This window comes from Chaetodon trifascialis, chromosome 9, assembly GCF_039877785.1.
Source record: "Chaetodon trifascialis isolate fChaTrf1 chromosome 9, fChaTrf1.hap1, whole genome shotgun sequence".
NCBI classification, from domain to species: domain Eukaryota; kingdom Metazoa; phylum Chordata; class Actinopteri; order Chaetodontiformes; family Chaetodontidae; genus Chaetodon; species Chaetodon trifascialis.
The window spans coordinates 29,844,448-29,860,970 of NC_092064.1; the positions used below are offsets into that span (position 1 = coordinate 29,844,448).

General features: G+C 48.3%; 3 protein-coding genes across 4 annotated transcripts in view; 1 reads left to right on the top strand and 2 right to left on the bottom strand.

Moving 5' to 3' along the window:
* Positions 1–4,742, bottom strand: part of spcs2 (signal peptidase complex subunit 2) — a 308,748-nt gene extending 304,006 nt beyond the window's left edge. Inside the window, exons 1-5 of one of the 2 annotated variants that reach the window (XR_011602473.1) lie at positions 4,664–4,742; positions 3,980–4,063; positions 3,475–3,635; positions 3,225–3,359; positions 1,044–3,058 (exon numbers count right to left, since the gene is read on the bottom strand). Coding sequence is in view for 1 of the 2 variants with exons in the window: in XM_070970504.1 (XP_070826605.1) it covers positions 2,872–3,058; positions 3,225–3,359; positions 3,475–3,635; positions 3,980–4,063; positions 4,664–4,705 (609 nt within the window). In the remaining variant the exon portion in view is untranslated. Of the gene's footprint in view, positions 1–102; positions 3,059–3,224; positions 3,360–3,474; positions 3,636–3,979; positions 4,064–4,663 lie in introns of those variants that run through there. The other variant, XM_070970504.1, reaches the window with a different exon arrangement.
* A 1,931-nt stretch (positions 4,743–6,673) lies between these two features.
* rnf169 (ring finger protein 169) lies at positions 6,674–13,535 on the bottom strand. Its single transcript, XM_070969634.1, has 6 exons — positions 13,146–13,535; positions 12,056–12,126; positions 11,868–11,954; positions 11,657–11,757; positions 11,415–11,505; positions 6,674–9,636 (listed from the first exon to the last, which is right to left on the bottom strand). The coding sequence occupies exons 1-6, from the start codon at positions 13,441–13,443 to the stop codon at positions 8,488–8,490; spliced, it is 1,797 nt and encodes a 598-aa protein (XP_070825735.1). The 5' UTR covers positions 13,444–13,535; the 3' UTR covers positions 6,674–8,487.
* A 652-nt stretch (positions 13,536–14,187) lies between these two features.
* On the top strand, positions 14,188–16,487 carry lipt2 (lipoyl(octanoyl) transferase 2). The gene is made up of 4 exons (XM_070970740.1): positions 14,188–14,289; positions 14,502–14,816; positions 14,894–15,020; positions 15,660–16,487. Exons 2-4 carry the CDS (start codon positions 14,508–14,510, stop codon positions 15,917–15,919), a joined length of 696 nt encoding a protein of 231 aa, XP_070826841.1. The 5' UTR covers positions 14,188–14,289; positions 14,502–14,507; the 3' UTR covers positions 15,920–16,487.
* The last annotated feature ends 36 nt before the right edge of the window (positions 16,488–16,523 follow it).

Below are 16,523 nucleotides of genomic sequence, written 5' to 3' on the forward strand. Positions count from 1 at the left end.
TTGTTTTGGATGTTTGGTCATTTAATGTGCAGTTAATGATAATCAAGAATCTTCTCTGAGTCTGAATTAATTCATGAATAAATTAATATAATTAACATCATTAACATTTGGAGAATTAACATCACCTTTATTTATGTCAAAGTACAAAACAAATGTGACGTTTTCACTGAACCGACACTATAAATCTGATCCTCGATCAGCACCAGAAGACGCTGAACTACTCATTACTGCAGTAACAGCAGTAATTATACACAGTGTAAATACTAGTCCTGCGTTCAGAATGTCCTTCAACAGCATCATCGGTGAAGTATTAGAAGTGTTCACTGAAATATTTACAGTAGAAGAACTGTGCAGTACATGAGTACAAGCTCCAGAAGTCTCGACCTTCACCTGAGGATGAGGATGATGAAGAACAGAGACATAAAGACATGAGGGGTCCTGGACCTGGACTCAGTGGTGGTCTGGTCCTGTCCTGAGCTGCTTGGTGAGCCAGTGCTCCTTCTCAGGGATGCAGTCACTGAGTACTTTAAGTACTGCAGTACAAGAATCGAAGTATTAATACTTTGAAACTTTAACAGAACAGCTGCTCCAACTGAGAACAAGACAGCTTTATTTAAAGTTGAGAAATAATGAAATGACATCAAAAAGACAAAAAAGACCACCTGTCCTGTCCTGTTTTCAGCTCTGTGGGACGCAGCTGATCAGAGGTTTTAAAGAGTTGGTTCGGCTGAAGGAGGAACATGAAGGACATCTCATCCTTCAGTGTGTCCACCTCCTGATGTCCATGAGAGACAATGGTCAGGTTTGACTCTGGAGCTTTAAACTGAAGTCTAAACTGCTGCTCTGATGCAGCTCGAGCAAACGCTGACCATCAAACCACAAACTTCTTCTGTCTGGAGACGTCTTCAGGACCTTTGCTGCTGTGGACATTTTGGTGTCTTTGTGTATTTGTGACACTGAAGTTTGTGTCTCTGACTGATCGTTCATCATGAGACACTGATGGTAAATAAAGAATAAATTCAGAGCGTGAACGTCGTGAACACTGAGCAGCAGGACAACAGCTCTGCCTGGTGGCTGAACCGTGGTACTGCAGAACAAGAGCAGACTGAAGATGTTCATCGTTCATAAAGCAGAAAAGAAGAAGAAACATTAAAAAGGGAGGACTTCAGAAGACTTTCTGTAACAATGTCCATCTTTAATATCTTCACAAACCAAGAGAGAGATTAAGGCTGGAAACAAAAACATTCAAATGAAACGTTTGGTCAACATTCAGTCCACTTCCTGTTGTAACGCCTCCGCACTGACGTCCATCTTTAGCATCTTTAGCATCCGCAGGCCTCTTGGCTCCACTGACAAATGCTAACGATGCTAATGTGTCTGATTCTAGCCTGTCAGATGTAAAAATGCGAAAAGTGAAAGAATCGGCCTAGAAACACGAAGCTGGACCCAAAAGGTTCGATTCACCTGCTGCTCTGATCTCATTCTGCAGCTGCTGCTTCTCACCTGTGTGACCGTCACAGGTGTATTTGCCCCCAGACACAGCTCCTCCCACAAGTGACGTGTGGCGTTGTGATTGGTGAAAGGTCACGTCTCGAGGCCGGATGGACAAAAGAGCCAATCACGACACGACGCCTCACTTTGGCTTTTTAGAAACCTTCAACAGGAACTCTGAACCTGAACTTCACACAGAAACACTGACAACAACACAAGCCTCCTCCTGCACCAACACCATCTGCTCGACAGGTTGGTGAAGAAATCAGAGTTAATACTTATCAAGCAGCCAATCAGAAGCTGAAGGCGACCCTGCGAGCTGCTCGACAATCAAGGTCATCAAACTGACGGCAGCCGAGTCTGAAGGCAGCAAAGCAGCGAGAGGAAGTCCTGCCGGACCTCCACGTTCACTCAGCCGTGATGTCACACATACACAGGAAGTGAAGCAGGGTTCTGCTGAGGAGTTTTCACTCAAAACTGTGGAGCGATGTTTCACAAATACGCAAACAAAAACGACGATGATAAACTGTGAAAACCAAATAAAATAAAACCGTTAGACAACAGCGAACGAGTTCCAGAACAGAAGCGTTTTTGTCTTCGATTCCCGAAAAACCTGAAGAACTTTTCTGTTGATGATGAAAGCGGTTTGATATCTACGCAGCTGAAAGTGGAGCCGCCGGCTGATTTCCTTCCTTTCAGACACTTCACTGGTCTCACTGCATTTCTCGCATGGATCACACATGGATCACGCCTGGATCACGCCTGGATCACGCATGGATCACGCATGGATCACGCATGGATCACGCATGGATCACGCATGGATCACGCCTGGATCACGCCTGGATCACGCATGGATCACGCATGGATCACGCCTGGATCACGCACCGGAGGCGTGCCGGCGTCTGTCAGCTGACCTGCAGACGGATTCAGGTGAAACTCCATCGTTGTCTTCTGAGGATGAGGAGCTGAACTCAAAGACACCTTCACCCTGATGGCTCCAGTCTGCTCACCTGGTTCTTCCAGAGCTTTCAGCTTGTCGTCATGTGACTCAGCGTCCACTACGTGTCACATACAGACAGCAACTTCACCGTCTCCACGACAACTAAGGACAGTCCACCCACTGAGGAAGACCTGATGCGAAGAAGCCGAAAGCTCCGGAAAGAAACAAGAGAGCGGACCAACACAAACCAACCAAACTCTCAGCCAATAGCAGCTGCAGCACAATGTGACATCACAGCCTGGAGATGATTCCATGAGATGGTGTCATCGCAGTGAGCCAATCATCACTCTGGAAGACGATGTGAAGAAATACGAGCGAGCCAATGAGCCGTGTGGAAGGAAGGAAATCAGCGTTGAGCGTGAGAACGAACGCTCTCGCCATCATTTGGTCTTCTTGTCGGTGGCGAGCGTGTCGTGGAGTTTAGAAACAGACTTCTCAAACTGGTCCATCACCAGCGTCCCGTTCTCATCGAAGAACACCGACACGGACTTGGTGAACTCGGCTTCCCTCCAGGTCTTTGTCTTCCCGTCAGTGAAACAGACTCGGAGGGTGTACTGATCATCGAACCTGAGAGACAACAGACGGCGTCAGCAGACACATCAGCTGCTACCGCCACATCACATCTGAACAACAGAACAATCAATGATCGGTTATTGATGGAGGAAACAAGCGGCAGATCGTACGAGCTGCAACAGGAACAACATCAGAGTGCATGCTGGGAAAGCGTTCAGACCTTTTGAGGGAGGAGGAGAGCTGCCAGGTGTGATCTGGATCCATCCCAGCTGGATCCTTCTGCAGGGCCACCAGGAAGATGTTCTTCTCTTTGTAGGAGGTGTAGAGAGTCAGGATGCCCATCATGATGAAGTACGTGATGAGGAGGTTAAAGAGCATAAAGCATCACTCACAGACTGACCCTGAAAGATCAGTAAGACCACACCAGGTGAGCTCAGGTGAACTTCCTGCTTCTGCTCATTGAAGGATATGAGATGACGCAGCAGGCCAGGACCGGTCTGGACTCGGGGAAGGGGTGCAGGTAGTCCCAGACCAGAGCCAACATGGCGAAGAGACAGGAAACGGTGCAGATCAGCAGACGGCCGTCCACCAGGCTGAAGTTCTCCACATAACCGAACTTCTCCAAGAGCACCTGAAGGGGGCGCAGCAGGACCAGGAAGAAACACGATCATTAGAGTTCCCATCAATCAGCTGCTTCCTGCACAAACAGCAGGCTAGCCAATGGCTTGTCCATGTTAATCTACAGGAGCCAATCAGGTCGAAAGTGCATCAAGAACACAAGAACAGGAGCTTGATGTCATTTGTGGCCTGACATGCAGGTGACGATCAGCACGAGACAGACGTGACGAAAACTTTGATGACTCGCTGTGATCAAACATATAGATCGATCGACAATCAATCAATCAGTTGCACTGAAATACTTTTCAGAATAAAAGAATGAAAGTGACCTTTCAGAATTAAAGAATGAGAGCTGACCTTCTTAGCAGCATCGTCCAGAGAGTTCTTCACAGCAGCTCCGTCCCATTTATCTATTTTCACTGGTTTCTCATCGATTCTCCACTGAAACACAAGAAGAGACAGGACTTTACTGATCCCACACCGGGAAATTTAGTACAAACATTTCATTTCTATGGCTCTTTCTGATCAAGTTAAACACAGCACGAAACAACATTTTTACAATGTGGATTTCGACTTGCTGATTTAAAAGGTAAAAACACTGACATGAGTCTATGGACACAGCCCACGTTACCAGCACCTCTTCACCTGCAGCCAGTCTGACTGCTGTGAGTCTAACTGACACTGAAACGGCTGTTTTGTGAGTGAGGTTTGGTGCGGCGGACGGAGCCAGCGGTCTGTAACAGCTGCTAACAGGAAGCTGAACAAACGGCTGCAGTTTGAGCTCAAGCGGGTTAACGTGCACAGCAGACACAGACGGAGCTTTGGCCCCTCGTTAACTTTGTTTTCACTTAAACTTTCATTCAATGCACATGTGTTTAGCCTGCTAACGTTAGCTTAGCTCGCTAATAGCGATGTAGTGAGTCAAAGCTTCCGGCTCACAGACGGCTGAACTCTGAGCTGCTTCAGTCCGACATGAAGAAGAAAACAAAAGCCCGCGTTTCTCCTTTCAGCTGAGTGAAAAGATTAAAGTCAAAATCTCACTTTCTCCAGGAGTCCCGTCTTCCCGTTCCTCGCAGCAGCCATCTTCTCTTCCGCTAGATACGGAACCTATGACCTGGACGCATCTGATTGGCTCTCAGCGATATTTAAACGACAAGCCACGTTTGACGTTGTCCGCGTGCCCGCGGCAGCAGCGCGCGCCTTCCTTTCTGTTGCTGATACTTTTACTACATGAAGATGAGACTACAGTACTTTGGGACAGGAAGCTGATCACTTGTGTACTTTAACTGGCGTAGGATTTGAAATGAATGATTAATGACATTCTCTTCAGGTTGAACTCACAGAATCTTCTAGTTTATTATTGATATGTTTCAACAACTATTGATGATATCATGATCAATTATTTGATCTATTAACTGTTTGATCCGTAAAACATCAGAACACGACCTGTTTCAGTTTCAAGTGGACGTCTTCATCATCATCATCATCATCATCATCATCATCATCGGTTCTGCTAAAAAAAAAATCAATGAAATGACTCATTTCAAAGCTGAGTTTCCTGTCAATGGACTGATCGATTGATTAATGTCTGCAGCTCATGTTGTCATTTCCACGTTCGACTCATATTTCTGTTTTATCACTGAGGTTTCACCAGAATCTGCTCAAAGCCGCCTCGTCATGAAGACGCTAACGAAGGTTAAAACGAGAAACTTCAACATATAACTGTAGAGCTCATTAATTGACTGGTTTACCCAGATGTCAGAGCGATCTGACTGATTGATCTGATGACCTAACATTCATCACTACAAAACATTCTGGTTTCTTCTGGTCGAGACAAACATCTGATAGCAGATTTCAGAGCTCCAGAGCTCCAGAGCTCCAGAACTCCAGAGCTTCAGAGCTGCAGAGTTTCAAAACTTCAGAGCTGCAGAGCTTCAAAACATCAGAGCTTCAAAACTTCAGAGCTTCAAAACTTCAGAGCTTCAAAACTTCAGAGCTTCAGAGCTCCAGAGCCTCAGAGCTTCAAAACTTCAGAGCTTCAGAGCTCCAAAGCTGCAGAGCTTCAAAATTTCAGAGCTTTAAAGCTTCAGAGCTTCAGAGCTCCAGAGCTCCAGAGCTCCAGAACTCCAGAGCTGCAGAGCTTCAAAACTTCAGAGCTTCAGAGCTGCAGAGCTTCAAAACTTCAGAGCTTCAAAACTTCAGAGCTTCAGAGCTCCAGAGCCTCAGAGCTTCAAAACTTCAGAGCTTCAAAGCTTCAGAACTTCAGAGCTCCAAAGCTGCAGAGCTTCAAAATTTCAGAGCTTCAGAGCTCCAAAGCTGCAGAGCTTCAAAACTTCAGAGCTTCAGAGCTCCAGAGCTCCAGAGCTTCAAAACTTCAGAGCTTCAGAGCTCCAAAGCTGCAGAGCTTCAAAATTTCAGAGCTTTAAAGCTTCAGAGCTTCAGAGCTCCAGAGCTCCAGAACTCCAGAGCTGCAGAGCTTCAAAACTTCAGAGCTTCAGAGCTGCAGAGCTTCAAAACTTCAGAGCTCCAGAGCCTCAGAGCTTCAAAACTTCAGAGCTTCAAAGCTTCAAAGCTTCAGAACTTCAGAGCTCCAAAGCTGCAGAGCTTCAAAATTTCAGAGCTTTAAAGCTTCAGAGCTCCAAAATTTCAGAGCTTCAGAGCTTCAGAGCTCCAAAGCTGCAGAGCTTCAAAACTTCAGAGCTTCAGAGCTCCAGAGCTCCAGAGCTTCAAAACTTCAGAGCTTCAAAGCTTCAAAGCTTCAGAGCTTCAGAGCTTCAGAGCTCCAAAGCTGCAGAGCTTCAAAATTTCAGAGCTTCAGAGCTTCAGAGCTCCAAAGCTGCAGAGCTTCAAAATTTCAGAGCTTTAAAGCTTCAGAGCTTCAGAGCTCCAGAGCTCCAAAATTTCAGAGCTTCAGAGCTCCAAAGCTGCAGAGCTTCAAAACTTCAGAGCTTCTGAGCTCCTGAGCTCCAAAGCCTCTGAGCATCAGAACAGAACGAAAGCTGAAGGATCTCCCGAGGTGCACGGAGACAAACAGAAGACAGAAGGCTGGTTGAGGCGTCGCAGCTCTTTTAGGTTTGCTTGATGTCAGCAGCCACAGATCAGCCGCTGACACGCTGAACCACAAACTCTCCACATCACAGTCTCTGATCATTTGGCACTCAGCATTAAAGGCCCGACCCCCCCACACTGCATCGGCTGAAGGATGAAAAGCCCTTCAGAGTCTCTGAGGAGAAGCTCTGTCAATAACACACCAACATCAGCTGATCACATGATCCAACAGAAACAACCAAAAGTGAAACATGAAGGAAATCCAAGAGACAGAGGAATGAAAAGCAGGAGTTTCCGTCGAAGTCGGGTTCACATGGAGATGAGTTCAGTGATCGATCTGACACTTCACACACAGATCAGAGGGAAACCCGTCACCTTGAAGACACCTGCAGTGAGTTTACACATGAAAACTTCACAGCCAGCGATTTCAATGTGAAGCCGAGAAAAACTGATTTCAGTGAAACACCTTCTAGTGTGACAAGAAGGTCGCAGAAGTCCATCAGTAACATCTGTGTACTTTTACTGACACAGGACTTCAAATGCTGTTACTTTTACTTATTTTATTGCTTTTTTTTATTTGCACCTGTTCATTTTTCTTCTGCCTTCACCTCCACTGACAGTTTTTAACAGTTTGATCATTTATGAATCTGCTGAACCCTGGAGGTCCTGATCCAGAACTCTGAACCTGGACAACCACGAGAACACGACTTCTGACGTGAAACTTTAAAAAGGTCCAACACTGACTCGTCCCACTGGGCTTCCGTACTGAAAGCTTTTTAAACACCAATAAAACTCATCCAATCACAAGGCGGACCACAGAGTCTCCTGATCCAGGTCTCTTCTGGTCTGTGGGACAGCTCTAAAGACTACAGTACCCATGATCCTAAGGCCATCCACAAGGCCTGACAAGGCTCAGACTGGAAGACTGCAGGTGCAGAGGTGGACCAGTAAGTCCAGTGGGAGCAGATACTGGAGGAGACACATGAAGCACTGGTGAAGAAGCAGGACTCCGGGTTTGTCTAGACCTGCATCAGTCCGCCGGTGCTGCCTCAGCCCACAGCTGGACTTCTAGTCTTCTAGTGTGTGTGTGTGCGTGTGTGTGCGCACACGCGTGCGTGTGTGCGCATCACTGGCGCAGGCCAACTCTGAGACCATTTCAGCAGTAACGACCCTGGAAACTGGTTTTTAAGTTGTTTTTAAGTTTTTTGAGCCGAATAAAACAAACCATCACCAGTTTGACCATCAGGATGAAGAAATGATGAAGGCTGCTTTAAAATGTCCCACTGTCAAAATCTACTTTTAAGAGCTTTATTCTTTTAGATCATATCAGCGACTGAAAGCGACACACAGACCAGGAAGTGTGACAGCAGGAGAACTGCTTTCTGGGTCTGATGACGGTCAAGAGCGAACCAATCACAGGCCTCCATCTGCTTCACCCCCATGAATGGTGCCAGCCAAGTTTTGTCTCTATTGGTGTCGATTTATGGCTTGTTTGATTGGTCAACTCGTCGTTCCATCCTTTAAATGTCCACGGTGAATCCTGCTGGACTGCTCAGCTTTCAGGCTGCAGCTGATTCTTTCGGTCAGTTTTGGTGATTTGCTGGTGAAAAGACGTGAAAATCAGACAATGTTTGGAAGAAATGTTCAGTTTCAGGATTTCTGACCTTTTCCTCAACAGCTCTTTACTGACGCCATGTTTGGAGTTTGCTGTCGAGCCGACGGTCGTGAAACATTCACCGATCCTTCACCTGTCCTCGCTTTGCATATATGAACCTCTACCTGTCCATCTTTGTGCTGAGTCAGCAAGCGACTCCTCTCTAGTGCTTCTTGTTGATTCGTCTGGATCTCCTCAGGCCACGCCTCCTGCGGTTCTGATTGGACATCCAGGACCGCAGGAAGTAGGTGTCAGGGCTCCTCCTGCGGTTGACGGTCTGGTTCTCTAAGTCGAACTGTCTCTGCAGCTTGAGGGCGAGCGCTCGGTCCTGACGCTCCTGCTGGATCTGACGGATGTACCGCTCGTCAAAGGCCTCCTGGCCGACCGACCGGCTCCTCTTCAGGTCTGAGTCCCGCTCTGAGTCTAGGTGTTTGGTCTTCTGGTCCCTCTTCTTGCCCCTCCTTGAGGTAGACTGGTTGTGGAGGCTACTGTCGGACTCCTTCCTTGGACTCTGCGAGTCCTTTGGCACTAATTTACACGACTGGAAACCGGAGTTCTTAGTGTAGGGTGAGAACGACTGCTTTCGACTGAAAAATGCTCCTCCGCTGCAGGATTCGGGAGCGCCGACTGCCGACTCAAAGTCTGAACTTCCTCGGAAAGTCGCCTCGCTGCTGTAGCGGATCGCAGGGACCCGGATCTTTACAGACTGTTTCTGGAGGGGGTCGGTGTCTGTGGCCGGAGGGTCGAAAAGCAGCCTCCTCTTGTTGACGGCCATCACTCCTTCTCCATCCCGTCCCACCGGGGACTGGCGAGTCTTTGCAGCGCCCCCGCCGCCGTCCTCACACCCGCCAGCCTTGCTGTGGAGCTCGTTGACGGGGCTCGTCAGCGTCGCTTTGGAGTTCACTTTGAGGCTCTGGCGATCGAGTTCGATCTGCCTCCACTTCTGCAGGACGGCAGGACTGGCCTCGTAGGTGGTGGCCTTCTGCAGGCCGCGGGTCAGATTCCTGGGCGTGGACTTCACTATGGTGGGCTCCATCAGACGCCCGTCCGGTAGCCGTTTGGGCGGCGTGCACGGGGAGCAGACGATGGGCTTGAAGTGGTTGAGTTCTTCGGAGATGCTGTCGTTGCTTTCGGGGCTGATCGAGCGCTCGGGTCTGGGAGGAGGAAGGCCCAGAGGAGTTGATGACGACGATGACGAGACGACGGCTCGCCAGGTGAGCCTCCGGTCGGGGGCGGTGATGGGAGCCGAGACGGAGCGACTGTTCTCAGAAGCGAGGAGGATTCCTGCTGTGTAGCTGTGACTGATCCCAACCTGAGCAACAAGAAGACAGAAATGAGGTTTGAGAGAAGCCTGAAGTCTGTAAGCTGTTCAGACACATTTTAGACGAATGGAACGAGCAGCACACGCATGAAACTAAAAACACCGCAGACTCAATCCTGAGGAGCCTCCGATCCAAACGAGCAGGTTCAACTGTTTGAATGTTTGATGCATCGAGGCCTCGCGAACCTCCAGCTGACAGCAGTTTAACTTAGGGGTGGGTAAAAATATAGAAAAATCGATGCATTGTAATTATAGGCCCCCAAATTTAAAATTGATTAAGCAAACCCTCTGAATCGATTCACCTCCTGGCCAGTGGGGGCGCTGTGCGCAACATCTTCGTGTGATTCACATTTTAAGGACGGAGGCTGCACGCGACCAAACAACAACAAAATGGCGACGAAGGTAAGCAAATCTTTAAGATTCGACGTTTGGACTCATTTTGGATTCTCGTGTAAATCCGGAACACAAGAAATAGACAAAAGTAGGGTGGTGTGAAAGTTGTGCCAGGCAGAATTAAAGTACAACAGTAACACAACAAACTTACGGAATCACTTAACCCGACACCATACAGATGCTCTGCAACAACCCGCAGCTAAACCTGTGGATTCAAAACAGACGCAGCTCGACAAAGCCTTTGTCTGCAAACTACCGCCAAGCTCTGCCGCGCTCAGAACATAACAGAGTCCGCGGCCGTACGTGTGCACACTCAGTATGTGACCAGAAACGAAGGGACATGGCTCAGAGGTTATTGTTCAAAGAAATGTTGTTGAGGTATATAAGACGTACGACAGTTTACATATGCACTGTGCTTTTGATACAGAACTGTCATGTTTTTTTTACTTTTGTTCTATATATGCACAAGTGAGCTATTATGGTGCTGCTAATGTTTTATTTTCAGATGTTTTATTTCCCAAAGATGTGAAGTAACATACCACGTGTTGAAACATGAAAATAAATATTTAAAAACTGCCAACAGGTACTCTTAATTATTTGTGTATTTCTACTTCTTACTGAATCGATATTGAAGAATTTAAATCAATATCGAATCGAATCGAATCGAATCGCATCGTGAGGTTCTTAACAATAACCAGCCCTAGTTTAACTGCTGCTCTGCACCGACGGGACAGCGTCAGCCGATCAGTACTGGCCTTAAACTAAAGGCACGACACGCTCAAACACGCCAATGCAACAACAGAGCAATCGCACTGACACCTGAATGGTTTAACGCTCACCTGGAAACAGGTGAACCTGTCCTTCAACAGTGACAAGCAAAACTGTCCAATCACAAGAGGTTTGACAACGGTCAGACACCTGAAACGAACCTGACGAGATGTCTCCCTCCTTAAACGGCGTGAGGACGAACGAGCAGCCAGACGTGAGCAGTTCTGCTTGACGCTGCACGTCACCGTGGATGATTCAGGACGCCTCACGTGTGCAGGTGTCTCGTGTCGCGTGTTGTAGTGTCTACGTGGACATAAAATGTCTCAGGTACGCAGACGTCCTACACAGTCACCCTAACCCTAACCCTACCCTAACCCGTGGGATCTAACTTAATTTTGATGATGACGATGTAATAATGCCGCTTGGTCACAGTCAGCCACACGCCTAAAGCTTTAAGAACCTCCTGAATATCTTTCTGGCTGCAGGTGAAAAACTGTCCTCATAAAACCGTCAACGACCTGCGCTCCATGAGCCTCAGAGGACGACCTGAGGACCAGCTTGTCCTATCTTATACTCTCCGCTTCAGCTTCACAGGTGGTGTGACGTACTCTGTCCATCAGCGCCGGCTGGGGGACGACCTTCGGCTTCCCTCCTCCGTCCTCCACAGGGTCAGTGCAACTCTGACTCCTCTGAGAGCCGCTGAGGAAACAAACAAAGGTCAGAGGTCACACGGATTCAGCTCTGAAACTACCGTCAGCCAGATGAGCTCCTGTGCCCCCGAGCTGGTCTGACAGGCTCTCCGTTGTCATAATAACAAGGCCGGTGACGAAGACGGACTCGTTCCGCTCACCCAGTGAAGGCTGCACAGTTTTTGGTTTTCCTGATGAAGGCCGAGATGTTTCTGATCCTCCTGCTGATCGGCTCCTCGTTCTCCGAGTCGGACAGGACCCCCTGAGAAAAACAGCAACTTTAAGACCCATCCGACGCTGCAGAGACCCAAGGTGTAACACTGAGCTGGACGTAAACTGGCAGCTGAGTCCTTTCAAACCGCCAGGACTTACAGGCTCTTCATCGCGCCGGACCGTTTCGTCTTTACAGGTCAGAGTGTTCCTCCTCTTCGCATCCTCTCTGTCCTCAAACAGCAGCAACTGAAACACAACAGACAATCAGTCATGAACCGGATTCAGTCTGAAGACCCCACAGACTGAACAGAGGCTTCATGCTGCCTTCACTGACAGTAGTAACTCACCTTGTGCTTCCCGCTCGGTGCCGACAAAGCGTCTGAACATTTTGTGATGAGAGCAGGAGAGACGAAGAACTCTGAGGAGACAAAAAGAGCGAATGACTTCACCCGAACACAACAGCACGAGACGGAAACTGAAACTCAGGAGTCCAGTTCAGTCCAATACGTCCTTAAAACTCAGCCAATAATGAATGAAGATGAATCAGCAACTCTGACGCATGTCATGAAACGTCTTCTGTAAAGTCAACTGAGGAGGAGGTGAAAGCTGAGAGACAAAGACAATGAAGTCTTCTTCTGGTTCAATCGGTGAATTAAACACCTGGAAAATCAAAGCGCTTCATCAAAAACTGTCAGTCCTAAAACACTCAGAGAGGTTAAAGACGAGACGTTAAAGGGTTAAACGGCACATTAAAACCAGATTTAAACTGTCTCATGAGAAACTAACCAGAGACAAGAAGAATCTGCAGATTTCAGATGTTATTCAAGTTTATTTAATATAAGAAAAGTACATATCTGATTAAACTGTTACAGGAGCTGAAGTCATTTAAAGACATGATGACGGAGACAAGAACAAGTACTATTTCTAGTACTACTAGTACTACCTCTGTGGTAAATCAGCTCCTCCTACACATGTACATGTCTGGACAAGTCCTCCATCAGACCGTGTTAAAAATCTGACCAAAACACAGAAAAGACCCCAGTTTTCTACCTGCAGCCGTTTACCTGTCCATGAAGGAGACAGATCAGAGACCAGAGGAGCGAACACTGAGGTCTGTTTTCAGACAGTCTCTCTGGTCTGGGGCTAACTCAGCTGACTGGAGGTCAGTTTCTACTTCAGTTCAAAACTCCATCCATTGGAAACAGACTTCAGTGCTGCCTTCACGGAAACTGATCTGAGTTCAGTCACTTTTACCTGTCACACCTCCATCACCTCCTCCGGCCTCCTGCTGCGACACTTAAACTCACAATAAAGTTCAGCTGAACACTTAAACTCTGCTTTTCTGCTTTTCTGGCCGTTGCTCTGTAAAACAAACAGCCCGCGGTGGTGCTGACACAGCGGATTGGGAGCTGTACTTTCCCCGGTAAACACACCGACCTCTTCGGCTGTCGCAGTCCTTCCTGCCCGGCCTGCTGCTGCTCCTCTCGGAGTCACTGCTCCTCCGGAGCCGCTCTTCGCTGCCGGACCGTCTCTGGGCCAGGCAGAGCGGACAGGCCAGGTGTCCGCAGGGCGGGCTGCCGCCGGGCTGCCCCTCCGCGCACACCGAGCACTTCTTCGCCTCGTTCTCCGGCGGGCTGAACCCGGACCCGACTCCGTGCCCGGACCCGGACCGGTGCCTGCCAGCGGCAGCGCTGCCCGGTCTGGCAGGCCGTTCGGCGGACCCTGCGGTCGCCATCTTCCCTGGTGAGTCTTCTCTCTCCGGTCCGCTCTCAAAACAAACCCCGCCCTGCCGCCGCCGAACCAAGTCGTCCAGGCTGCGGCCCGCGAGAGGGCGGCGCCGGACCTCCAGCCCCGCCCATACACCATACGTCACCGTGGATGATTCAGGACAATTAGAAATGTCGAAATTTCGGAAATGTAGGTGAGGACTGACAGCAGTAACAGGATCAGCCATCAAAAACTCTCTGTGTATTTACAGGTAGGTCTACCTGCGGACACACGACACCTGGGCGTGAGCGTCAGTTACTGTTGGATGTTTTCTAAACAGATTTTTGATTCTGTACTTGTTTGCTTTATATCGTCTCCATGCACCAGTTTATAAAGTAGATCATTATTAATAATCATGAATTCATTATGCATTATAGCTATGTTGAGTTAGAGTAGTTTCTTCTCTTTCATTCTGTTTTCTACCACATTACATTTGCTTTGTTTTGTTTTGTTTTTTGTTAAGGATGAGGTCTCGACTGCTCTTGAACGCAGCATTTTTGGTTGAGAAAAACAAACAGTGACAGACAAATTAAATCAAGGCATAAATAAATATACACATCTGATCAAATTAAGTGTGAACATAGATACAATACATATTTAATTACACATATTTCTAAGGGATAAAACCTAGTTTTACTGTAGTTTTATTGTAAAATGTTTTTATTTCTGGTGGGCAGGTGGCAGCAGAGTGCTGCAAAAACGGAAATGGACCGATTTCACCGTCGAAGAAGACGCGAATAACAACAATGGCGGCGCACAGCGAGCGGAGCGGGTAGAGGAGGAGATCTGAGCGCTGAACGGTGGATTCAAAGAGGTAAGAGAGATTAAACGTCGAACCGGGTGAAACTGAGGAGATTTTACCCGCGAAGCTTCAGGGAGTCTGAGCTGTTGAGAGGAGGTCAAAGGGCTCTGCTGTCTTTATTCCGCCGCTCTGTGACAGCACACTCAGGTAACAGCTGTGGCGGACATGTACGAGCCTCAGCGTTAACTCAAACTTTGTGTATTCTGTCCTGGTTCTGGTTCGAGTCCTGGATGCAGGGCAGCAGGCCGGTAGTGGAGGTGGTCCGTCTGGGCTTGGTCTCCTACCAGGAGGCTCTGCGGCTGCAGCAGGTCTACGTGAACCAGCACCGGTCCGGTCCGGCTCACGCTCTGCTGTTGTGTCAGCACCCGCCGGTCTACACCACCGGGATCCGACACAAACCCTACCCAGCCCCCCTTCTGGACCGCCTCCGCCTGCTGGGGGCTGAGGTGCACCGCACCAACCGTGGAGGACTCATCACCTTCCACGGGCCGGGACAGCTGGTCTGCTACCCGGTGCTGAACCTGACCAGTTTTAAGAAGGTCTGAATGGTTTCTTGTTGACTTGAATGTGGTTCAGTGTGAGCGGTCCTGTGTTAACATCGCCTGTGGTTCCTCAGAGCGTTCGTTGGTACGTCTGCGAGCTGGAGAAGACCATCATCTCCGTCTGCAGCAGGTTCGGCATCGAAGCATCCACGTCTCCTCACACCGGAGTTTGGGTCGGAGACAACAAGATCTGTGCCATCGGTACGAGCGCTCAGCCTCTCTGTCTCTGGGCCTGCTGCAGGACCAGTTTTGGGTTTTTCCCTGAACTCCTGGTTTAGGTTTGTTAACAGACACCGAACCTGAAGACGGAACTGAAACCGTTTATTCAGACCACACCAATAAGTCCTCAGCAGTGATGACAGAAGAGAGAAAGGCAGCGACACAGTTCCGCTCAGGCGACATTAACGTGTGAAAAGCACCAAAATCATCTTAAAACAAGCTCACGACAGTTTAACTGACGGCGAACACCGACGTGTCCAACTGACCACCCGACAGCCAGACCATTGATCGATCAGGAACTAATCAGACACTGTGACCGATCTGTTCTGAAGACGTCCAGAGGGACCAGTTCAGGGTCAAAATCTGTCAGTCTGTCCAAAGTCCAACTGTGACGCTCCGTCTTCTCTGCCCTCACTCAGTAAAAACGAGAAAATGTGAGCACAGCTGTCTGTCCTGTTTGATAAAAGTCTGTTTTAATGACATGAAATGGGAGGACGTCTTAATGTCTCCTGATCGTCTGTTCTTCATCTCCTTCATTCAGTTGATGTCGGTCTGCTTTTACACCTGATCCCTGTTTCAAGGCTGTTTCCTTGAAAAGTCTTGAATGTCGTGTCTTTCCAGGGATCCACTGTGGACGCTACGTCACGTCTCACGGCTTGGCTCTGAACTGCAACACCGACCTGTCGTGGTTCAGCCACATCGTGCCGTGTGGTATCGAAGGCAAAGGAGTGACGTCGCTGAGCGCCGAGCTGCAGAGAGACGTCGGCGTGGAGGACGTCGTCCCTCACCTGCTGGACGCCTTCAGAGATCAGTTCAGCTGTCGGCTCGCAGATGGACAAACGCGTGAAGGCGATGAGGACGGCAGCGGATCGTCAGCGTAGAAAGTGACAGCAGACATGAAAACATGGAGACACTTTTCATCCGTCTCAAGTCTGTGCGTCCAAACAGACGACGTCTTCATTTAAATGTCATGTCTTGTTTGTTTTGAAGGTCCTTGAATCCCTTTAAAGGTCACTCTGAATACCTTGAAATGACCTTAAGTTTTCACCTCAGGCTCAGGTTCAGGTAAATTTTATGGGTTGAGTCTGAATTCAGATCCACTTAATAAATCAGTACTGGCTTCTAATAACTGGCTTCATCGTGTTTTTTAATGGTTAAAACACCCCTAAAATCGTTCAAGCTATCCCTCAGTTACCACCTTAATAAAAAAACACTAAGGCCCTTTAAAGGTCTGTTCAGGGTCCAGCACACCTGAGGGCTTAAGGTTTGTCAAACAGAACCAGAACCAATCTAAAAATACCTCATTATAATAAAGAGCATTCATTATCCCCTTAAATATGCCGATGACATCATGGTGAAAGGCTGGAGGAGTTACTGCACTGAAGGAATGCGACTGAAGCCGGAAGGCCTCGTTTGTGTCTACGCCTGTTCAATAAACACTGAAATCTGGTCTCCATAGTCTGAGCTGGTTTACACCACCTTTAA

What these genes read in the sequence shown, in the direction of transcription:
- lipt2 (XM_070970740.1), top strand. Translation starts at nt 14,508, where the DNA reads ATGCAGGGCAGCAGGCCGGTAGTGGAGGTGGTCCGTCTGGGCTTGGTC. An exon ending in ACCTGACCAGTTTTAAGAAG is followed by an intron (nt 14,817 to 14,893) that starts GTCTGAATGGTT and finishes GTGGTTCCTCAG; the next exon opens with AGCGTTCGTTGGTACGTCTG. An exon ending in CAACAAGATCTGTGCCATCG is followed by an intron (nt 15,021 to 15,659) that starts GTACGAGCGCTC and finishes GTGTCTTTCCAG; the next exon opens with GGATCCACTGTGGACGCTAC.
- rnf169 (XM_070969634.1), bottom strand. Translation starts at nt 13,443, where the DNA reads ATGGCGACCGCAGGGTCCGCCGAACGGCCTGCCAGACCGGGCAGCGCT. An exon ending in CACCGAGCGGGAAGCACAAG is followed by an intron (nt 11,955 to 12,055) that starts GTGAGTTACTAC and finishes GTTGTGTTTCAG; the next exon opens with TTGCTGCTGTTTGAGGACAG. An exon ending in AACTGTGCAGCCTTCACTGG is followed by an intron (nt 11,506 to 11,656) that starts GTGAGCGGAACG and finishes TTGTTTCCTCAG; the next exon opens with CGGCTCTCAGAGGAGTCAGA.